This window comes from Lolium perenne, chromosome 4, assembly GCF_019359855.2.
Source record: "Lolium perenne isolate Kyuss_39 chromosome 4, Kyuss_2.0, whole genome shotgun sequence".
In the NCBI taxonomy this organism is placed as follows: domain Eukaryota; kingdom Viridiplantae; phylum Streptophyta; class Magnoliopsida; order Poales; family Poaceae; genus Lolium; species Lolium perenne.
Genome location: NC_067247.2, coordinates 365,080,857 through 365,100,491, shown reverse-complemented (window position 1 = coordinate 365,100,491; position 19,635 = coordinate 365,080,857). Strand labels below are relative to the sequence as shown.

Genomic DNA, 19,635 nt, shown 5'->3' with positions numbered 1-19,635 from the left:
CTCATCACTGAAGATTAGTTCTCATCGGTTCTGTATTAAGTGATGGTATTATATATGATTTCTTTCTTCCACATTCCTAAAGGAGTCTTGCAGCGATAGGATGATTTTCAATCAAGATTCTTTTTTGCAGGGAGTGAGAAAAAGAAATATCAATGGCTGAATGGAATGTAATTTTCCACCCTAAATATCAAGGAGGTCTAGGAATTCATGACAATTATTCTAGGTAAATTGATTGTCAAGCTGTCGTCGTGGTGAACGAGCAGATGCCATAGGATGGCTTAGATTGGGGCCGAATGGACGCAAGAGGATTCGGGGGAGGGTTTGCGATCAGGTGGGAAGAGATTCCGGATGGTTTCCTCAAGAACTTGGCCAAGGCCAGAGGTTGAAGAAGAAAGACACAAGGAAGAACTCCCTCTAGATCACCATGTTCATAGATTCACACAAGTTACAGGCTCTGCCTTCCTACATACACGCGTACATACTTGCCCGTGAAGATGGGCTGCCCCCTCTCCTTATATAGGGGAGAGGGTGGCTTACACTGCAAGAAACCCTAATGGCATCTTTGACTGGACAAACTACTTTACAGAGTTACTGTACAAAGCTACTTTAACTGGCTACTGTACAAAGCTACTTTAATCATAGATGACACCGGGGCCTTCTTTTATCATAGAAGCTGACGTCCCCCGGCTTCTTTCTCCGTCACCTCTCTCTTTGGCGCCGTGGCTCGAATAAAGTTACTTGGCTTAGCTCATCCTTGTCTTCTTGCTCTGAAGAGAATCTTTGACCAGTCCTGCCGACAGGCTCTCCTTTCCGGTATCTTTTATACCGGGTCCCGGCATACCCCTTTGGGGATACCGGCTTAGCCTTGCTCTCCCGGATTCCTACTAGGCTTCCGGCAAGAACATTAAACCGGTATCTCGATGGCTCAAACCATCCGGTTTGGCATGCCTTTGGCATACCGGGGGTTATCCCCCCAACATTAGTCCCCGAAGCTGGTATAGCCTGGAGGATTCTATCCTACAGACCATGCCAGGTTTTCATCTTTCTAAGATACCGGTTTAGTCACTCATCTCTTGAGCTTAGTTCCGGCACCTTTACCCTTGTTCCTTTTCTTCTCTTTGCAAGGCTCGTTCCGGCATCTCTTTTTTCCGGCACCACGTGTCTTTGCTCCTTCCTCGGCGAAGTCGAGAATATATCGGGCCCCGCGCCTGTCAGTGACATGCGCACTGTAACTGACGCGCCAGTGTCCGCTGTCACATCGTTTCGACTCCCGCGCACGCATTTAATGCACCGCAGCGGATCCCACTACCTCTTCGGGATCCCGCGTGCGCCTCCGTGTGGCCTCCGTTTTTCGCGTGTATCCGTTCGCCACGTGGCGGCCCAAGGTGCGAACCGTCGCGGGCCGCGAGGCGAACCGCCGCCGCGACCCAGCGGTTCGCTGCCCACTTTCTCTCTCTTATATAAGCACAACTGCCCGTTCCCCTTCATCTTCTTCGCATTCTCCTCCTTCGCGCACGAGCTCCACGCCTCTGCGCCTCCGCCGCTCTCCGTCCGCCGTCGCCCGTTCAAGCTCCGGCGCCCGGCGAACTTACGCCGCCCTCCGCCGAACCGCCGTGCGGAGTTCTTTGGCAGCACCTTCCTCGCGTCCGCCGCATTTGTGCTTCTTCGCGAGCTTTTCCGCTTCGCCATCGACGGAGCTCGCCGGCGACCGCAGAGCCGCTCCACCGCCGACAAACACTCCCCTCGGCGTCCGCGCCGCTCAAGGTTGGTATCAATTTCGCTTTACTCGCCGTTCGCTTGCTTTCCGGATCTTGAGCCTTTGGTGTTCTTATTTGCTCCTTTTCTTTGGTTTTCTTCTTACTCGTAGATCTTCACACGGGGTTGAAGTTTGGGATTCCTGTTTCTCCGCCCATCCTTGCGATGTCTGACGAGGGATCTTCCTCTGCATCCTCTTCTTCTCTTTCTCTCAAGCGCCGTAGACCTTCTCCCGGTGACTCTACGGCCTCAGATCCAATGGAAACCGATTCCGGCAACCAGCAGGAATCCGGTGACCCCAAGAGTCCGGCGGCCACCTAGAATCCGGTAGCTTTAGCCAAGCTTCCGGTAGCCAAGAGGCCAGTGGCTCTGGTCAAGCCTCTAGCAGCTCCAGCCAATCTTCCGGCGAGGAGCCTTCCCCAACCACCCGCGGAGCCTGGATGGGCTCCTACGTTACGAGTTTGAGATCGATTGGCTGTACCGGTCTCGGAGGATTCCGGAAGGAGTTGCCTGCCGGATTCCGGATAACGAGATCGAACCGGATCCGGAAGACGACGAGCATGTTGTTTTTCTCGCTCACTTTGAGCGCGGCTTCGGCCTTCCTGCCTCTACTTTTTCCGGGATTTCCTGGATTTCTACGATCTCCAACCTCACCACCTTCCACAGCAACGCCCATTTCTATCTTTCTTGTTATGCCACCTTCATGGAGGCTTACATCGGCATTCGTCCCACTCGTGAGACATTTGCCCGTTTCTTCAACCTGCGGATCAACTCCGTCCAGGGCAAGGAGATCCCCAAGCCCAAGCCGCCCGTGCAGTGCGGCTCCTGCATCGTCGGCTCCCGCCAAGGGAGCACTTTTCTTAAGCTTTCCGGCCTCGAGTCTTGCCGCACCTGGCCCGGACCTTTTGTTTACGTGAAGAACACCGGCCGCGCGGATCGCATCAATCTTCCTCCATATCAAGCGGGGCCCCCAGTAGAACCAGCTGGAGCTACAACCCAAGGACGGAACACGCCGAAACCAACCGGGTAGTGCGTTTCTTGGCCTCTCGAAGAAGGAGACCAACATCTGTTACGACGATATCATCCGGACTTTCATATCGCGCCGGGTGCTTCCTCCGAAGCGCCGCGCACATAGGATGAGCGAGATGTATGGCCCGAGCGATCCTACCAAGATCACAGGCCGCGCTCTCAGCAAGAAAGACGTTGTTCTCAAGGCCAAGCAGATTTGTCAAACTGCTATGCCTTTTGCGTGGGAATGGGGCCTCCTTCCCCTCAGTTTCTCTAACCGTCCGACCCAAGAAGTAAGAGATTGCGCAATTTGGGGTTGTCTTTGCCGGTAAGTTTCTGCTTTTGCTAACCATCTTTTTACCTTGTTTCGGGCCAGGGACCGCTTCCCTCTATCCAGGCAGAGCCGCGAGGACCTCTCCGAGCGTGCCTTTGACTCCTTCGACCCGGATCCCTACATCTTTTGGAAGGATTTGAAGATGGGGAAGACTCCGGCTGCGCGCCTTGGCCGGGACCCGCCGGAGCCCACCGGAAATCCGGAGGAGCTGGTTGTGCTCGAGGTATTTTCTTTTCCGGCTTCTTATACTTTGCCATTATCGCTTTCTTGCGAATTGCTTCTTAGCCATATCCAACTCACAGATCCACGAGCGCGTGCCGCCCCTGCGCGCCGATGCCGGCACTGAGTTTGTGGACAAACTCATGGCCCAGGGCCAGAAGAACAAGCAGCCGGCATCTACTGCCGGCTCCAGCCATGCTCCTCCCTCCCAGCGCTTCCGGACGGAGCCCGTGGGGGAGAAAGAAGTGGGCGTGCGCCGCTACGGGCGCAAAGCGATGCCAACCGCTTCCGGTAATTTCATTTTCCGGCTTGCCTCCTTTTTGCTAAGTTCTTTTTCCGGTTGCTTCTTCTCAACCACTTGTCTTTTTCTTTTTCTCAGCCCCGCTCTCAAGCTTGGCCCAAGGCCATCGGGCTACTGAGGGATCCGCAAGGACCTCAACCCCTCCTCCTCGTTCAAGCCCGGCACCATCAGGTGCCGGCAACACCTCTGCCTCCCTTTCGGGGGGCACAACAAATTCGGGGCGGGCGGCCCCTTCCCTGTCCGCTCACCGCACGGAGGAGGATCGTTCCTTCCTCCCGGAACACCAAGACACCGGCGCCGGCAACACCGGCGCCGGAGAAGAAGAAGCTGCCGGGCGGGGCGGAGCCTTTGCTCCTCCCGTCCTCGAAAGACAACTTCCGCGCCGGAATCTTCCGCGCCGGAAGGCTCCAAGACGGGTGACGCTCCTAGCGCTCCCCTTCTCCACGCACCATCCTCATGCCTCCGCCTGAGGCTCCTCGCGCCCAGCCCTCCAAGGCCGCTCCTGGCGCGCCGCCGGCTAAGACTTCCGGGGCCTCTTCTACCGCGCCGCCGCCCAAGCCCTCCAAGCTCATCAAGGGGAAGGCGACGGCCTCCAGCGCCCCTTCGGGCGGCCAGCAGCCCTTGGTGCTGCACGTCTCCAAGGCTGCCAAAAGCGCCAGCATGAAGGCCACCGGCCTCCTCGGCCGCATTACGGAGTTCCAGCGCCAAGGCCGGGACCTGGGGCACCTCCTGCCGTATGCCCAAAAGTGGAACGCCGCGGACATCACTCCGGCGACCCGCGGCATGGGCAAGGATCGGCTGCCGGCACCTGATCCTGTCGGGGATCGGTGTTCTGAGGAGCACTTCATGCGGCTCCGGGCTGCCGTAAAAGAGCTTGACAGCGCGTGGTACGATTCCACGAACAATCTGACGGTATGTTCTATTAACTTTCAACCTTTGCCGGTTTCTTTGTTTCCGGTTCTGCTTTATCTTTTCCTTAGTTTCATGCCGGTTTCTCTCTTGTCTATCTTCCCAGTCCCCGAGTTTTGTGGTGAGAGCGCAGCTCTTAGCGCAAAACTTAACTTAAGTTTTTAGCGTGAAACCGGCACTGCCAGTCCCCGAGTTTCGGGTTAAACATCTTCTTCTTAACACATAATTTACCTTAGAAATGCGCAAAACCGGCACTGCCAGTCCCCGAGTTTCGGGTTAAGAACTTTGTTCTTAGCGCAAAACTTAACTTAGAAACGCAAAACCGGCACTGCCAGTCCCCGAGTTTCGGGTTAAGAACTTTGTTCTTAGCGCAAAACTTATCTTAGAAACGCAAAACCGGCACTGCCAGTCCCCGAGTTTCGGGTTAAGAACTTGGTTCTTAGCACAAAATTTTACCTTATTTCTTCTTTTTCTTGAACAGGTCACCGCTGACACTCGGAAGGCCCTCTTCGAGGAGCTTTTATGGGAGCACCGGGAGCTCGCTGAGGCACATGACAAGTGCCAAGGTAAGTTTTTCGTTTCACCGGCATCTTTGCTACCGGAAACCTCTTTTCCTTGTGATATTTACAATTTCTGTTCAACAGTGATCCCGGAAGCTTCCATCGATGCTCTCAAGGAGCAGCTCGCCACGGCCCAACGTACTATTTTTTCCTTTCTCCTTTGAACTTGGTTTCTTTTCAGTTTTACTAGTGTAACCTTGCTAACACTCATTTTTCCGGTTACAGGGGAGAAGGATGAGCTCAGCCGGCAGCACCAGGAGGAGCTAAACGCCCTCAAGACCAGCTACCAGGAGCTCAAGTCTCAGTTGATTCAGCTGGGGCTTGACCACGCCAAGGCCCTCAAGGCCGCTGAAGTGACCGCAGCGGCCAAGTTGGACGAGGCTCTGGAGAATGCCTGCAATGCCACTGTGGTGTTGCGGGCAGAGCTGGAGGAGATGGCCAAGGCCCGGAAGGGTGCCGAGGAGAAGGCCGCGCGGCTGGAGGAGGGGCACAAGGAGTGCGATCAGCTGATCCTGCAGACCGACACACTTGCCCTCCGTAAGTTGTTTTCTTTTACACTTTGACTACTGCATACGAGCCTTTTTTCCTTCGACCCCATTTTTGTTTCCGCTATCTTTCCGTCCGGTCTCTCTTCTTCCGGATTCTTTTCTCTCCGGTCTCTTTTTCTTCCGGTCTCTTTTTCTTCCGGACTCTTTTCCTTAAGCTTTTTCTTTCTTTGCACAGGCCTCTTTCCGGACTCGCAGAGGTATGCCGTCAAGAAGGTCGACGCGCAGCGCAAGGACAAAGGCCAAGCGGATCTTACCGTGCCATGGACGCCCAAGGACCATCTGGTCGCGCTTAACGCGGGTGTCCCATATGCGCTGCATAGACCGCAATCTTTCGGACATCCCCGATGTAGCTACCCAGCTATACAGACTTTATGGCCTGGCGAGGAGGTGCCGGACACCTTCTCCCTCATCAACGACCGTCTGAAAGGTGCCGGCAGGAGGATCCGCGAGTGGCAGTGCTCTGCTGCCCGCGCTGGAGCGGACTCCGCCCTCCGCGTCGCCTGCTCCTGGTACCCGGAGCTCAATCTGGACGCCCTTACCGGCGTGCGCGAAGGCGCAGAAACGGATCTGGACCCGATCCTCTCCGCCAAGCGGCAGGATCGCGCGTACCGCATCGCGGAGTATGCCGACATGCGCACCTTCATCCCTCCCCCTCCTGGCGTCACGGATTATCTCGACGAGGAGGAGGGTGAAGCCGAAGAAGAGGTCCTGGGCGATGCTGGTGCCGGCGATGCTCCTCCGGAAGCCCTGCCGCATGATGATTTCCTTTGAAGTGTTTGCTCATTATATCTGTTGGTCCTGTTGCTTTAAGACAATATCTGTTAAATTCTGCCCCGGAATGCCGGGGCTTATGATGTAAAACTTAAGTTTGCCTGTGGTTGTGCTACAACATTTCCTGCCGGTAAGTTATACCGGTAGCTAAGTACTTATGAGTTTGCCTTAGCATATTTTGCTTTTGGTTCCGCTTTTATCCTGCACTGCAAAGATTTCTCAATTGCCTCCGCATCCAATTTGATGCATACTTGGTTCTTTTGCCTTGGCTCTGCTGCCTTCTCTGGGCGTTCTTTGGCGTATGAGCACAAGGTTCTTTCACCAAACAAGCATCTTCTTGAACTTAGAAATAACTTTGAAATTTTGCAAAAAACCGGTTTAACCGGGGTTAATTAAATTTTTCAGATTGTTCTTTCCTGCTCTCCCTTTTCGCAGTTCATGTGCTTATCCCCTACCGGTTTATCTTGCTTGCCATGAAGCCGGTTTGCGGACAGCAGCAGAGTCGAAGACTCCGGTAGGATTTAGCACACTACTAAACCGGAAAGAAAAAACATTCAATAAGCAACCGGTAAACTGAAAAAATAGACAAGTTACATGCAACTTAAGTTGGGGTAGTCCCCGAGATTCACTCAAGGTTCCGGCATCTTTTATTCATAGCATATAAGGTACAAAAAGGAACTTATTACACAACCACTACAAGAGAAGAAAGGACGCAATGAGCTACGTTCCATGGACGCTTGCTCTCCTCGCCGGACCTGTCCGCCTTTCCTTTCTTCCATTCCTGTGCATCTATCAAGTAGTATGCATCATTGTGAAGCACCTTGCTTACAATGAAGGGACCTTCCCATGGTGGCAAAAGCTTATGCCGGCCTTCAGTGCGCTGCACCAGGCGAAGCACAAGATCTCCTTCCCGGAAAACTCTTGGGTTAACCTTCCGGTTATGATAGCGTCTTAGGTTTTCTTTGGTAAATGGCTGTTCTTGCCAAAGCCAGCTCTCTTGCTTCTTCTAGCAAGTCCACATCGTTTTCTCTGGCCTCTTTGACCTCTTGCTCGGTATAGAGCTGTACCCTTGGTGAATCATGGATGATATCGGTTGGTATCACCGCTTCTCGCTCCATAAACCATGAAGAAGGGAGTGTATCCGGTAGACCGGTTTGGAGTTGTTCTTATACTCCACAGTACTGATGGTAGCTCATCGAGCCAACATCCCGGTGACTTTTCCACCGCATCAATGAGTCTAGGCTTGATACCGGAAAGCACCAAGGCATTCATTCTTTCTACTTGGCCATTGCCCTGTGGATGTGCCACTGAGCACAAATCCAACCGGATGTTCTTTTCTTCACAGAACCTTTTGAACTCACCTTGAGCAAAGTTGGTTCCGTTATCGTTGATGATGTTGTGCGGGTATCCATACCGCAAAATGACATCTTTCAAGAATTTCACAGCTGTATGCCCATCACACTTTGCGATAGGTTTTACTTCCAGCCACTTGGTGAACTTATCCACCATGACCAAGATGTGAGTCATGCCGGCTTCTTGCAGTTTTGAATGGTCCAACCATGTCAAGGCACCAAACAGCGAATGGCCATGTTAGCGGTATTGTCTTTAAACCGGATCTTTGGGGTATGGTTTTGCTTGGCGTACCTCGGCAGCCGTTGCATTTTCTTACCAAATCCTCGGCGTCCTCCAAAGCGGTGGGCCAATAGAACCCATGCCGGAATACTTTTGCTACCAAAGCCCTTGATGAAGCATGATGCCCACATTCTCCTTGGTGAATTTCCTCAAGCATTTCTTTTCCTTCCTCCGGTTACACATCTTTGAAGGACACCGGTAACGCTTCTCTTGTACACCTCACCATTGATGAATGTGTAAGCTTTGGACCTTCTTTGTATCAACCTTGATTCATTTTCGTCAGCAGGCAAGGTGCCGCTGATCAGGAATTCCTTAATAGGTTTAACCCATGATGGTATTTCTCGAACCAAAAACACCGGTGCATCTATCTCCATGCTATCTACCAGCATCGTTTCTTCCGGTATGGGTACAGCAGTCCCCGAGCCTACCGGAGCAGTCCCCGAGCTTGCCGGAGCAGTCCCCGGGTTCCCTTCATCGATATCCATGGGTACTACGTGTGACTCGGTACAAAAATTGATTCGATTCCGGGCTCGGCTTGATCGATGGCACTCTTAGGTGAGCCAAAGCTATTCGGGAGGAATTTCTTGCCTAGATGAGCCCAACTTGGACAAAGCATCCGCGGCTTCATTTTCTGCTCGCGGCACATGGTGAAACTCACATCCTTCGAAGAATCCGGCAATCTTTTGCACGTGAAACCGGTACGAGGCCATGTTGGCGTCTTTTGCATCCCAATCTCACGAGCAACTGCTGTACCACAAGGTCTGAATCGCCATAGCAAATGATCCGGTGTGCACCGATTTCTTTTGCGACCTTAAGCCCATGGATCAAAGCTTCATATTCAGCGACATTGTTCGATGCCCTGAAATGTACTTGCAAAACATACCGGAGGTGGTCTCCTTTTGGTGAAGTAAGCACCACACCGGCACCTAGACCTTCCTTGAGCTTAGATCCATCAAAGTGCATCTTCCAGTATTCTATCCTACGATGCGGCGGTTTGTATTGCATCTCCGCCCAATCAACAAGGAAATCAGCCAAAGGCTGTGATTTTATGGCATCTCTTCTTTCATATACCGGCACGTACGGTGATATCTCGGATCGCCCATTTTGCAATCCGGCCGCTGGCATCTTTGTTGCACATGATGTCGGAAATTGGTGCTTCACTCACCACCTTCATGGGGTGCTCCTCAAAGTAGTGCTTGAGTTTTGTGGCGGCCATGTACACGCCATAAGTCATTTTCTGGAAGTGAGGGTAGTTTTGTTTTGAGAGGGAGAGCACCTCGCTCAAGTAGTATACCGGCCTACGGGACGGTTTTTCTTCCTCTTCTCTTTCAACCACAACCACTACACTCACAACCCGGTTTGTTGCTGCTATGTATAACAGCATAGGCTCCCTTTCTAGAGGTGAAGCCAGTATGGGTGCTGTGGCTAGCATCGTTTTTAGCTCCTTAAACGCTGCGTCTGCCTGAGGGGTCCAGACGAACGTGTCAGATTTCTTCATGAGAGCATAGAGTGGCAGAGCTTTTTCTCCCAACCTGCTTACAAACCGGCTCAGCGATGCCAAGCTTCCGGTAAACTTTTGCACATCTTTTAACTCTCGAGGGATAGCCATTCTTTCTATCGCCGGATCTTTACCGGATTAACCTCTATGCCCGGCTTGAAACCAGGAAACCGAGCAGCTTGCCGGCGGGGACACCAAAGGTACATTTTGCCGGATTGAGTTTCATCCGGAACCGCCTTAGGTTATCGAATGTTTGCCGGATGTCATCGATTAAAGTGTTTTTTACCTTAGTTTTTATCACGATGTCATCCACATAGACTTGCACATTTTTTCCAATTTGATCAAACAAGCATTTTTGCATACAATGCTGGTACGTTGCACCAGCGTTGCGCAACCCAAAAGGCATAGTGCCAGAGCAATAAGCCCCGTGCGGGGTACTGACCGCAGTTTGTCTGTGATCTTCCTTTTTAAGGGAATTTGGTGGAAACCGGAATAGGCATCCAGGAAGGACAACAACTCACACCCGGCAGTTGAATCAATCACTTGATCGATTCGTGGCAAAGGAAAAGGATCTCTTGGGCAAGCCTTGTTCAGGTTGGTGTAGTCGATGCACATGCGCCACACCTTCGGAGCTTTTGCCTCCAGGTTCTCATCTTTCTTCTTTTCAACCATTACCGGATTGGCCAGCCACTCTGTGTGCGTGACCTCCACAATGAATCCGGCAACAAGCAGCTTGGTTACTTCTTCTCCTATGATCTTTCTTCTGTCTTCAGCGAACCGACGCGGTGGTTGCCGCACCGGCTTGGCATCTTTCCGGACGTTTAGAGAGTGCTCAGCCAGCTCCCTCGGAACACCTACCAAATCATCGATTGACCAGGCAAAGATATTCCGATTCTCACGGAGGAAGGCGACGAGCGCTTTCCTATGCTTGATCAAGGCCGGCGCCGATACGAACGGTGCGCTGGGTAAGCCGGATCCAGCACAATGTTCTTTGTTTCATTGGTTGGCTTGAATGCCGGTGTGCCCATGTTTTCACTCATTGCCGCCAAACTCATTTGTGAGGATTGAGCCAGCGCAACGGCTGTCTGCATTCTTTTCTTTTCCTCCGCGATCACCAGCGATTCTGCTAGGTTTGATCCGGCGAGATGCGATTTCCGGTGAGATCTTATAGTTTCCTACCACAGTCAATGGCCCACGAGGTGCCGGCATCTTCATCTTGAGGTAAGCCGTATGAGTGGTGGCCATGAAAGCAGCCAACGCCGGTCTCCCCAAAGAATGCATGGTAGGGACTGTCCGAGATCCACCACCTCAAACTCCAGATTTTCCACCCGGCAATTGTCACGTCCTCCAAATGCCACGTCCACCCGAACTTTTCCTATCGGGGCACGGGACAAGCCAGGGACGATCCCATGGAACGTTGTGCGCGTTGGCTGAAGCATGTTTTCTGTTATGCCCAGCGTTTGCATGGTGTGCTTGTACATGATGTTGATGCTACTGCCATTGTCTATCAGCACCTTGCTGAACTTCACTCGAGTTTGCGGCCCTTTCATGATCGGGTCCACAACAAGAGCATATCCACCCGGATTCGGCATGATCTTTGGGTGATCCTTGGATGACCAGGTAATTTCTGATTGGACCACATCATGTACTTGGGAACTGCCGGCATCACAGCATTGACCTCCATGGAGCGCCGGTGTACACTTTGCCGGTCTGTTGGCTCGATGACAAAGACAACACAGCACGGATGCGGATCTTCGTAAACATTCCGGCCTAAAGGTGCCGGTGAAGGTGGCTGGTTATCATTTTGCTCCACCCGGTTAACTTGCTGAATCTTGCTGCCGGTTTGGCTGCACCGGTAAGGCGTTTGCCCCGGTAAGTGGTGGTGGTGGCGGTAGCTGTTGTTGTTGCTGCCGCGGCATGTCTTGCGGTGGCCGCGCATCTTTCACCTGTTCCTTTTTGCATCAAGTACTTGGTCCAGGTACAATCCGTCGTCCGATGGTTTGCCGGATGTGCCGGATTCGGCGTGTGCCACCGGCAAGGTTGATCCATGGCAGCGTCCATGGTGTATTTCGCGGGTTCTTGCCAGTTCTTCTTCAGGACCCAGGGTTTCTTTTCCACCCATTGTTTCTTAGGACCCGCCCATGGCTGCGATCCGATTTTTTGCCTCTGGCTGTCGCTGGCCTCAAAGTTTTCTGCACAAAGAAGAACTTGTCTGCGGACCGTACCTTCGATCCGGAAAATCTTCCCTTCTTTTGTTATTCCGGTTGTCCGGTGTTGTTCGTGGCGCAGCTGTTCCGGCTCCGGTTGCCTTTGCCGGTTGCGTTGGGTCTCCCAACGCATAGCTATCCGCCACACGTATCATCTCTGCCAACGTTGTCGGCATGTTGCGCTGCAACTTTTGCCACAACGGTGAACCTCTTCTCGCATCCACTTTGCTAAACCAAGCAATGGCTTGTGCCTCGATCACCCCCTCACGGGAGTTCCTTGTGGTGTTCCACCGGGCTAGATAATCCCGGTCTGTTTCGTTCGGGCGCTGCACGCACAGAGCAAGTTGCTGCGGCCTGTTTGGCCTCGATAGGTGCTGCTGAAATTGCTCACAAAGGCCTCCTCAAAATCCAGCCAGCCATTTATGCTTCCTGCCGGCAAGTTGTTTAGCCAGATTCTTGCCGGTCCAACCAAAAACGATGGTATGATCCTCACGGCCCAACGCCGTTTTCCTCCTCTGCTACGGTTCCTCCACCGCCGCAACGTATACCGCGGTCACGTAATCCGCGAGCCAATCTTCCGGCTTCGTGGTGCCGTCATACGTCTTTGTGTCACGGGGCAACATAAAGTTGCGAACTGGTGGTTTTTCTTTCATGATCCTTGGGCCAAAACACTTTGGACCTGGAGGACCTTCCTCCTCGATCATTTCGACAAGTATACTCTATCCAGACGGTGCCTCGCATCCCGTTCCGGTAAGTATCTCTCTCCCGAGCGTTCTCCCAATGGGTTCCGGTATGCTGCCGGTCTCGTGGAATCGGCTTCATCGTGACATTCCGGTACCGCGGCCCTTGCCTGCCGATACCTTGGGGGGTCTATTTCCTCCTCCTCGTACGCTGCCCTTGCAGCTCGTTAGTTTTGCCGGTCTCATATCTACCGGCATGATTGTTTCCGGCATAGCCTGCAGCGTAGCCTCGCTCTGCCCCTTGGCTTTTTCTACCGGCATCGTGTTGCCCGGCTTGTTGCTTTCCGGCAAGAACCGGATCGTACACAGTCATCTGCTGCGCATTCACTTCTTTTTCTCTCCTTCTATCCGGATGGGGGGACGAAGCCTGCCCATGGGATTTGCTACCGGCATTCTTTGTTGAACGCGCGGATTTTGAGGCCGCTGCCTTGTTCAGCTTAGCCAGCTGCTCAGCATTTTGCTGCTCAATGGTTTCCAGCAGCTCTCTAACACGCTCTTGCTGCTTTACCAAAGCCTCTCCGGAAAGCGACTCGCACAGCTCTACAGCGGCCTTAGCAGCTTTTATAGTTTTATCCGGGCTGCTATACTTAGGCTTTTCCACGATGCTAACAGATGCGGAGGCGCTCTTGCCGGTAAGAATCTCTTTGCGCAAATCTTGATCTAGGTTGCGAGCTTTTAGCCGGTTTTCCGGCATCCTAGCAGCATGCGCGCTAACAGAAGCAAAGCCATGGGCAGCGTTATACTCACGCACGGTTAGGTTCAGCTCGCGCTGCGCCCTGACGATGTCCTTGCCGCTCTCCAGCATCTTCTGGCGCTGCGCCTCCAGCTCCGCCTGAGCCGCTGCCGGATCGATGTTCTGCGCGATGGGGGTGGCGAGGACGTTCATCGCCGCCTGGAGCGGTGTCTCCGGTGGCGCGGATGATGCTCCCGCTGCGCCTGCGCCGCGCTCCAGCGGTGGCTTAGCCGCACGGGTCGAAACCGCGCGACCGGCACCTTCAGCCGCAACCTCCTTTCCTGCACCAGCCACACCGGTCATCATTACCTCGACGCTGCCGGCGGCGCGGCCAGCACAGAGCCATCTTGGCGGGTCCGGTGCCACCAGCACCGGCGAGAGGCGCTGGCGCACGGGGACGGTGCCGAAGTAGACGCGATGGCTGCCGAACTCGATGATGCGGCCGTTCTTGGGGAAGACGCCGCCGTTGGCGAAGCAGCCCGCGTTGTCGTTGATGAAGTCCATGGCGTAGATGCTCTGCACCAACGCGGACACCGTACGCTCGCCGGAGATCTCGAGAACGCCCGCCCGAATGTGAACTCCATCAAGCGCCACTTCATGCCCCACGGTGGGCGCCAACTGTCGTCGTGGTGAACGAGCAGATGCCATAGGATGGCTTAGATTGGGGCCGAATGGACGCAAGAGGATTCGGGGGAGGGTTTGCGATCAGGTGGGAAGAGATTCCGGATGGTTTCCTCAAGAACTTGGCCAAGGCCAGAGGTTGAAGAAGAAAGACACAAGGAAGAACTCCCTCTAGATCACCATGTTCATAGATTCACACAAGTTACAGGCTCTGCCTTCCTACATACACGCGTACATACTTGCCCGTGAAGATGGGCTGCCCCCTCTCCTTATATAGGGGAGAGGGTGGCTTACACTGCAAGAAACCCTAATGGCATCTTTGACTGGACAAACTACTTTACGTAGTTCTTGTACAAAGCTACTTTAAGCGCTACTGTACAAAGCTACTTTAATCATAGATGACACCGGGGCCTTCTTTTATCATAGAAGCTGACGTCCCCCGGCTTCTTTCTCCGTCACCTCTCTCTTTGGCGCCAGGGCTCTGAATAAAGTTACTTGGCTTAGCTCATCCTTGTCTTCTTGCTCTGAAGAGAATCTTTGACCAGTCCTGCCGACAGGCTCTCCTTTCCGGTATCTTTTATACCGGGTCCCGGCATACCCCTTTGGGGATACCGGCTTAGCCTTGCTCTCCCGGATTCCTACTAGGCTTCCGGCAAGAACATTAAACCGGTATCTCGATGGCTCAAACCATCCGGTTTGGCATGCCTTTGGCATACCGGGGGTTATCCCCCCAACACAAGCTTCTTATCAAAGATGGAGTTTGGAAAAGTCTTCTAATAAGAAAATACACTTGCTCTAGTGAATTTTTATAAGTTTATTGGAAACATGGAGACTTGCACTTTTGGGATGGTCTTAAGGCGACGAAGAAATACTTCTTCTAATATGACTTGTTCACAACTTAAGATGGCTTAGAAATTAGAGGTCCGCGGAGATAAGTGGTTGGGTAATGGTACACTCCACAAACAATATCTAGCTGTATACAATATTAATCTTCACAAGTGTGATACAATCACTAAGACCTTGGAGGTCCTCCTCACAAAATGTGACCTTCAAAAGAGATCTAGTTGGTCCTAGGTTTGCATCATCTCATGCTTTGTTATAGCGTTTAGCTTTGGTCCAATTGATGCAAGGGACCAATGAATTTTGATGGAATCTAAGTGAGTGTGGTAAGTTCTCTATAGACTCGATGTACAGTTGTGTCAGGTAATAAAAATAATAAAAATAGGAAAATGATGATCTATTATATAATTAAGACACAAGACAATCAATGGTGGAGATTTATAGCAAACCAAATTCATAAAATCCCAATGGTTGAGATGTGGATCCTGCGTCAAAGGCACGCACGTAGTTTGGTAAAAAAAAAAGAATATGCGCCGTGTGCAATATGGACTCCAACACGCAACGCATTGATCGGATCCATATTTCTCTCAGCAAAAACTCTCATCTGTACGTAAAAATGGCCTTATCTCTTTACCCCATATAAGCCACCGTTAGTGTTGTTCCGTGATTTCAGCCTGGAAGTTAGTTAGGGTGTAGCACGACATCTCCATCGTCACGCGTTATTAGCGTTGCCCTCCGCCTTCCCTCCTGCCTCGCCTTTCCTCCTGCAGCGTAATCTCTTCGTCGACGGTGCCGCTCGCGCGCAAACCTCCTCATTTTCTGCTTTCTGCCACTCCAATCTGCCGCGGTGCCTCGCCTCTGCTCGGTCAACCTTAGTATGTACAGAAATTTTTGGGTGCAGCGTCAGATCTAAGTAGGAGAAAGAATCTATGGATGTGATCCCACGTTTCTCGATCGGCGAAACAATTCGACAACCTGATAGAAAAGGGCCTCCAGAGCGCGTACCAACAGGCGAGCAATGGCAGTCGGCAATCTCGCACCGACGGTGTCGTGTGAGTATACTGCCATACCAGACCATCTGTATGGCATTATCGATGTGGCGAGAAGTGGCGAGAAGCAGCGATGTATAAAGTCCACAAATTAAATAGTACTACGTGGCAAGAGATGATGTGTGAAGTCCACGAGGCGGTTTGGATTGATGGCTCACGCTGGATAATGTAAAAGAATCCATCACACAGGACTGCTCTCTTCCGGATTCACGATTCAGCGCCGCCTCCGATGCTCCTAGCCTTCACGCCCCCATGCAACAATCTCAGATTCACAGGTACGGTTGATAGACACACGCCGTATGTATTAATCTTTGCACCATGGATCTCTATTTTTTATCATCCATGTAGGATCAGGGTCGGTTGGATGTGTAAGCAAGGATAGCATGTTGGGATAGAGTCCGAGCGATCCGTTTAGCCATATATGATTGTTCTTGCTTTCTTATTTTGGATTATAGCTAGCCATTCAGTTATTCATCTATTCGATGTGAGTAATTGAATTTATAAGGTTTTTGGGTTAACAAATCTATTGAGATCTTAAGAATCCATGAATCCTAGAAAGGCCGCCTGGCGAGAATTCAGTTTCACAAGGACCATGTATCCTAGATTCTACATGGACGGAATTTTTTCAGAAGTGCCTCTTAGATGTCAAAAGCGCATGAAGTGTATATAGAAAGAGTTGGAAACAAGAGATAGTACCCATGTTTGTTTTTCTCCGAAATTCTATAATGTAATAAAAAAATTATCATATGAAGTTCAAACTTCAGAGGAATCTAAGATTCATATTTCTTTGTTCAAATGGTAGAATAAGAATAGGAAATTTTCAGAAGTGTCGATGCCGCTGGAAAAGCCCAGTGAGTGTAAACACGAAAAGGCAAAAACATTAGCATTATACTTTACTTTCACTCGGCGCACTGACACATTTTTTTTCTGAAATAGTGGATGCTCATCACCAGCACTAACTTCACATTGTTTTTGAAATTGGATTTTACGTGAGAAGAATAAGCTAGCTAGGGAGCAAGGGATGAGCTCAGCTACACACGTTGCAAATTGCAGTTTTCAGAAAATTAAGGAAGTTTGCAACTTGCACTATGCTTTCTGGCTAGCATATAAACAAGATCTGTTTATATAGCTAGGTGTGTTCCATAAATTAATTCATTGGTGTTGAAATTTCCCTAAATTTAAATTTATATACTCCCTCAGGGTAATACGGAGTTCGTGGAATTATCCGCCTGCATCGAGCAAGGTGACGGCCTGGAGTGGAACTGGGCCATTGAGTAGGCACAAGCAGTCAGGAACGTTCTCCAACAGCAGGCACAAGCAGCAGACAGCGACCAACATCAGGCACAAGCAGCATGCAGCAGGCACGAGCCGGTGCCTGTCGAGGATCGGTGTGCTGTTTGTATCTCCTTGTGCTCAGTAATCTACTATCTGAATTAGCTACTGCTTTTTGTTGAATTAGCTAGCAAGCAGCATGCAGTAGATATATGGGTTTAACTGTATTGGGTGTGACGTGTGATGAATGGCATTCCCCAATAGGTTTCATCTTATTGTTGAACATTATCTTTGTGTCAGACTTGATGTTCACCATGTACAGGCCACCAAATTCCTGATGTTTCTCATATAGATTCAGCTGAGAATTCGTCATGTTATGCAGATTCAGCTTATAACTCAACATGATTCCTTTGCTATACTAACAATTGTTGTAGATTGTATGGATTATTGAAATTTTATTTTGGTTTGATATCTCAAAAAAATTGTACCCAGTTTATTTTTCATCACATCAACTAATTCGGGTGGTATTATCACCATCTGAAGGAGGTAACCACAAATATTACACCGCAGGAATCGTCTTTTAAATATGGCAATGGTATATTTTTTGTGATATATAATTTATATTTCATTGACACAATTTGTGTTCAAAGTTTTTCCTTGAACTTCGTATTACCCAAATATATCGGTAGGGAGACAATACTCATTTATTGATTAGTATTGTTATTAATTTGTGCTCTTGGCCAAGATATATGGAATTGAGAGACCTCGACGAGATTGGCTCACAGTATGTCTTCAAATATTTGTACGTGGACCTTGGTACGTAGCAATAGTAGCTATATGCATGTTCTATGAAAAGCAAAACATTAAGAAAATGAATTGCTACTAAAGCACATATAACTATTTTTTCCATATGAATATAGTGAACACATCATATTATTTTACGAATTAATGACATTATAACACTTCAGCAATAATATAGGTCTATTAAGAAATTTATAGAAAATGTTGATAACAAAATAATATGAGTGCACAAATTTAATTTCTTTATTTATCTAACAAGGTATTAGTCGATCTAATGTGTATGAACTATTGTCACCCACTCCCTACATTGATATTTCACTATAAAGTGAAGAATACGGATGAGATACATATATGTCTTAAATTTTTCTAAATCGAATATATACAAATCTATATTAGTTATGTATAGAACCAATCACTAATCTAGCCGCGCAAATGCGCGGGTCGCTCTGCTAGTTCTACTAAATACAAATATTTTTGTGTGGTATCTTCATATAAGAGTAATAATCACCAAAAAACAACCTTGTAAAAACGTAATTGACACGAAAAGTCCAAAGTGTGTTATTTTGTCAAAATGACGAGTCTATAAACACTTGTTCTTCGAGTAGAAATTTTCTATATCTATATGTTTGGTCATCCATGTAGCTTCTACCTTATACCCATCATGTAGCTATTGCTCACTTTTCTCCACTTCGTACGTCAAAAACTCAGCTCAGTGTTTCATCGAGTCTGGATTAAATTTCAATATATTGTTGGGTAGGGCTTGTCATTATATGTTGAACAACGTTGAGAGGAATTTATTTGGATCCTGGATGCTCAAGTTATTGCAGATTATGTGTCACATTGTTTTGCCTATTTCACGTCTAGAAGGGGAAAAGTGAGCAAAACAAAGGAACCAGGGGCAAGAACATAAATAATATTTGGAAACTAGCTAAACTATGTGGATCATATGTTTAAATTACTTATTAGGATGGGTGCACTTGATGTTATTTGGTCGCTCCGCCTTTGTGCAAATAACATGGGTTTCACTGACAAAATTATTCTCTCATACAACTTATTTATCGGTGCATAATTTTGCTCCATTCATGGCCGTATCTACAATGTGTAGAATCGTGACCGGTTAATGGAGGTGGATATACGACGGGGGATATGAAGAGAGATATTTTATCCAACATGGATGGAAGCGTGATCCTCAGGTTGTTCCTCCGTCACCTTAGACGTCTCTACAGTTTCTTTTACTTGTATTGCGCTTTTCGTTTTGGACATGAGAAGATTTGGGCGTCCGGAGCTTTAGTACCGGCTGTGTTTTGACCCGGGACTAATGTGAGAATTATTCCAGGCTTCAAAGGCTAGCTAGGACGCCGCACTGGCATGGCCATCTTTAGTCCCGAGTCAAATGGGATACCAACCGGGACTAATTAAAGGGTTCGCGGCCGGTGCGAGCTCGTTTAGTCCCGTTTGTTATCCTCAGCCGGGAATAAGATCTATCTTTAATCTCGATTAGAGACACCAACTGGGACTAAATGCTTTCTAGGTTTTCTGGCTCCACCCCCCGTGAATCACCTTTTTAGCTTTGTAAAATACAAAAGAAAATGATAAAAAGTTCAAAATTAAAAATCCTTTCAGATGTAGGTAGGTTAGGTGATCTAGTTATTACGAAAAATAGCAAACATGAATTTTTACTTATTTTGCAAAAAAACTGTATTTTTTTGGTAAAATGGCTATAACTTTTGCATACGAACTCGAAAAAATGTTTAATATATGAAAATGTATTTCCATGAAAAGTTACATCTGATTTCAATGACCTTCGGTCTCCCAAATTTTAATAAAAAGAAAGTTA

At 49.5% G+C, this 19,635-nt stretch overlaps 1 protein-coding gene across 1 annotated transcript; it reads left to right on the top strand.

Annotated features, from left to right (window-relative positions):
- Positions 1-4,072: 4,072 nt before the first annotated feature.
- Positions 4,073-17,003, top strand: LOC139830300 (uncharacterized). The gene is made up of 6 exons (XM_071818309.1): positions 4,073-4,529; positions 5,008-5,092; positions 5,171-5,224; positions 5,312-5,623; positions 5,810-5,928; positions 16,926-17,003. Exons 1-6 carry the CDS (start codon positions 4,074-4,076, stop codon positions 17,001-17,003), a joined length of 1,104 nt encoding a protein of 367 aa, XP_071674410.1. The 5' UTR covers position 4,073.
- The last annotated feature ends 2,632 nt before the right edge of the window (positions 17,004-19,635 follow it).

Bases quoted from the DNA above. Each gene is read 5' to 3' on its own strand.
- LOC139830300 (XM_071818309.1), top strand. From the start codon at position 4,074: ATGCCTCCGCCTGAGGCTCCTCGCGCCCAGCCCTCCAAGGCCGCTCCT. The intron at 5,093-5,170 runs GTAAGTTTTTCG...TCTGTTCAACAG, and splicing joins GGCACATGACAAGTGCCAAG to TGATCCCGGAAGCTTCCATC. The intron at 5,929-16,925 runs GCGGGTGTCCCA...ATACTCCCTCAG, and splicing joins ACCATCTGGTCGCGCTTAAC to GGTAATACGGAGTTCGTGGA.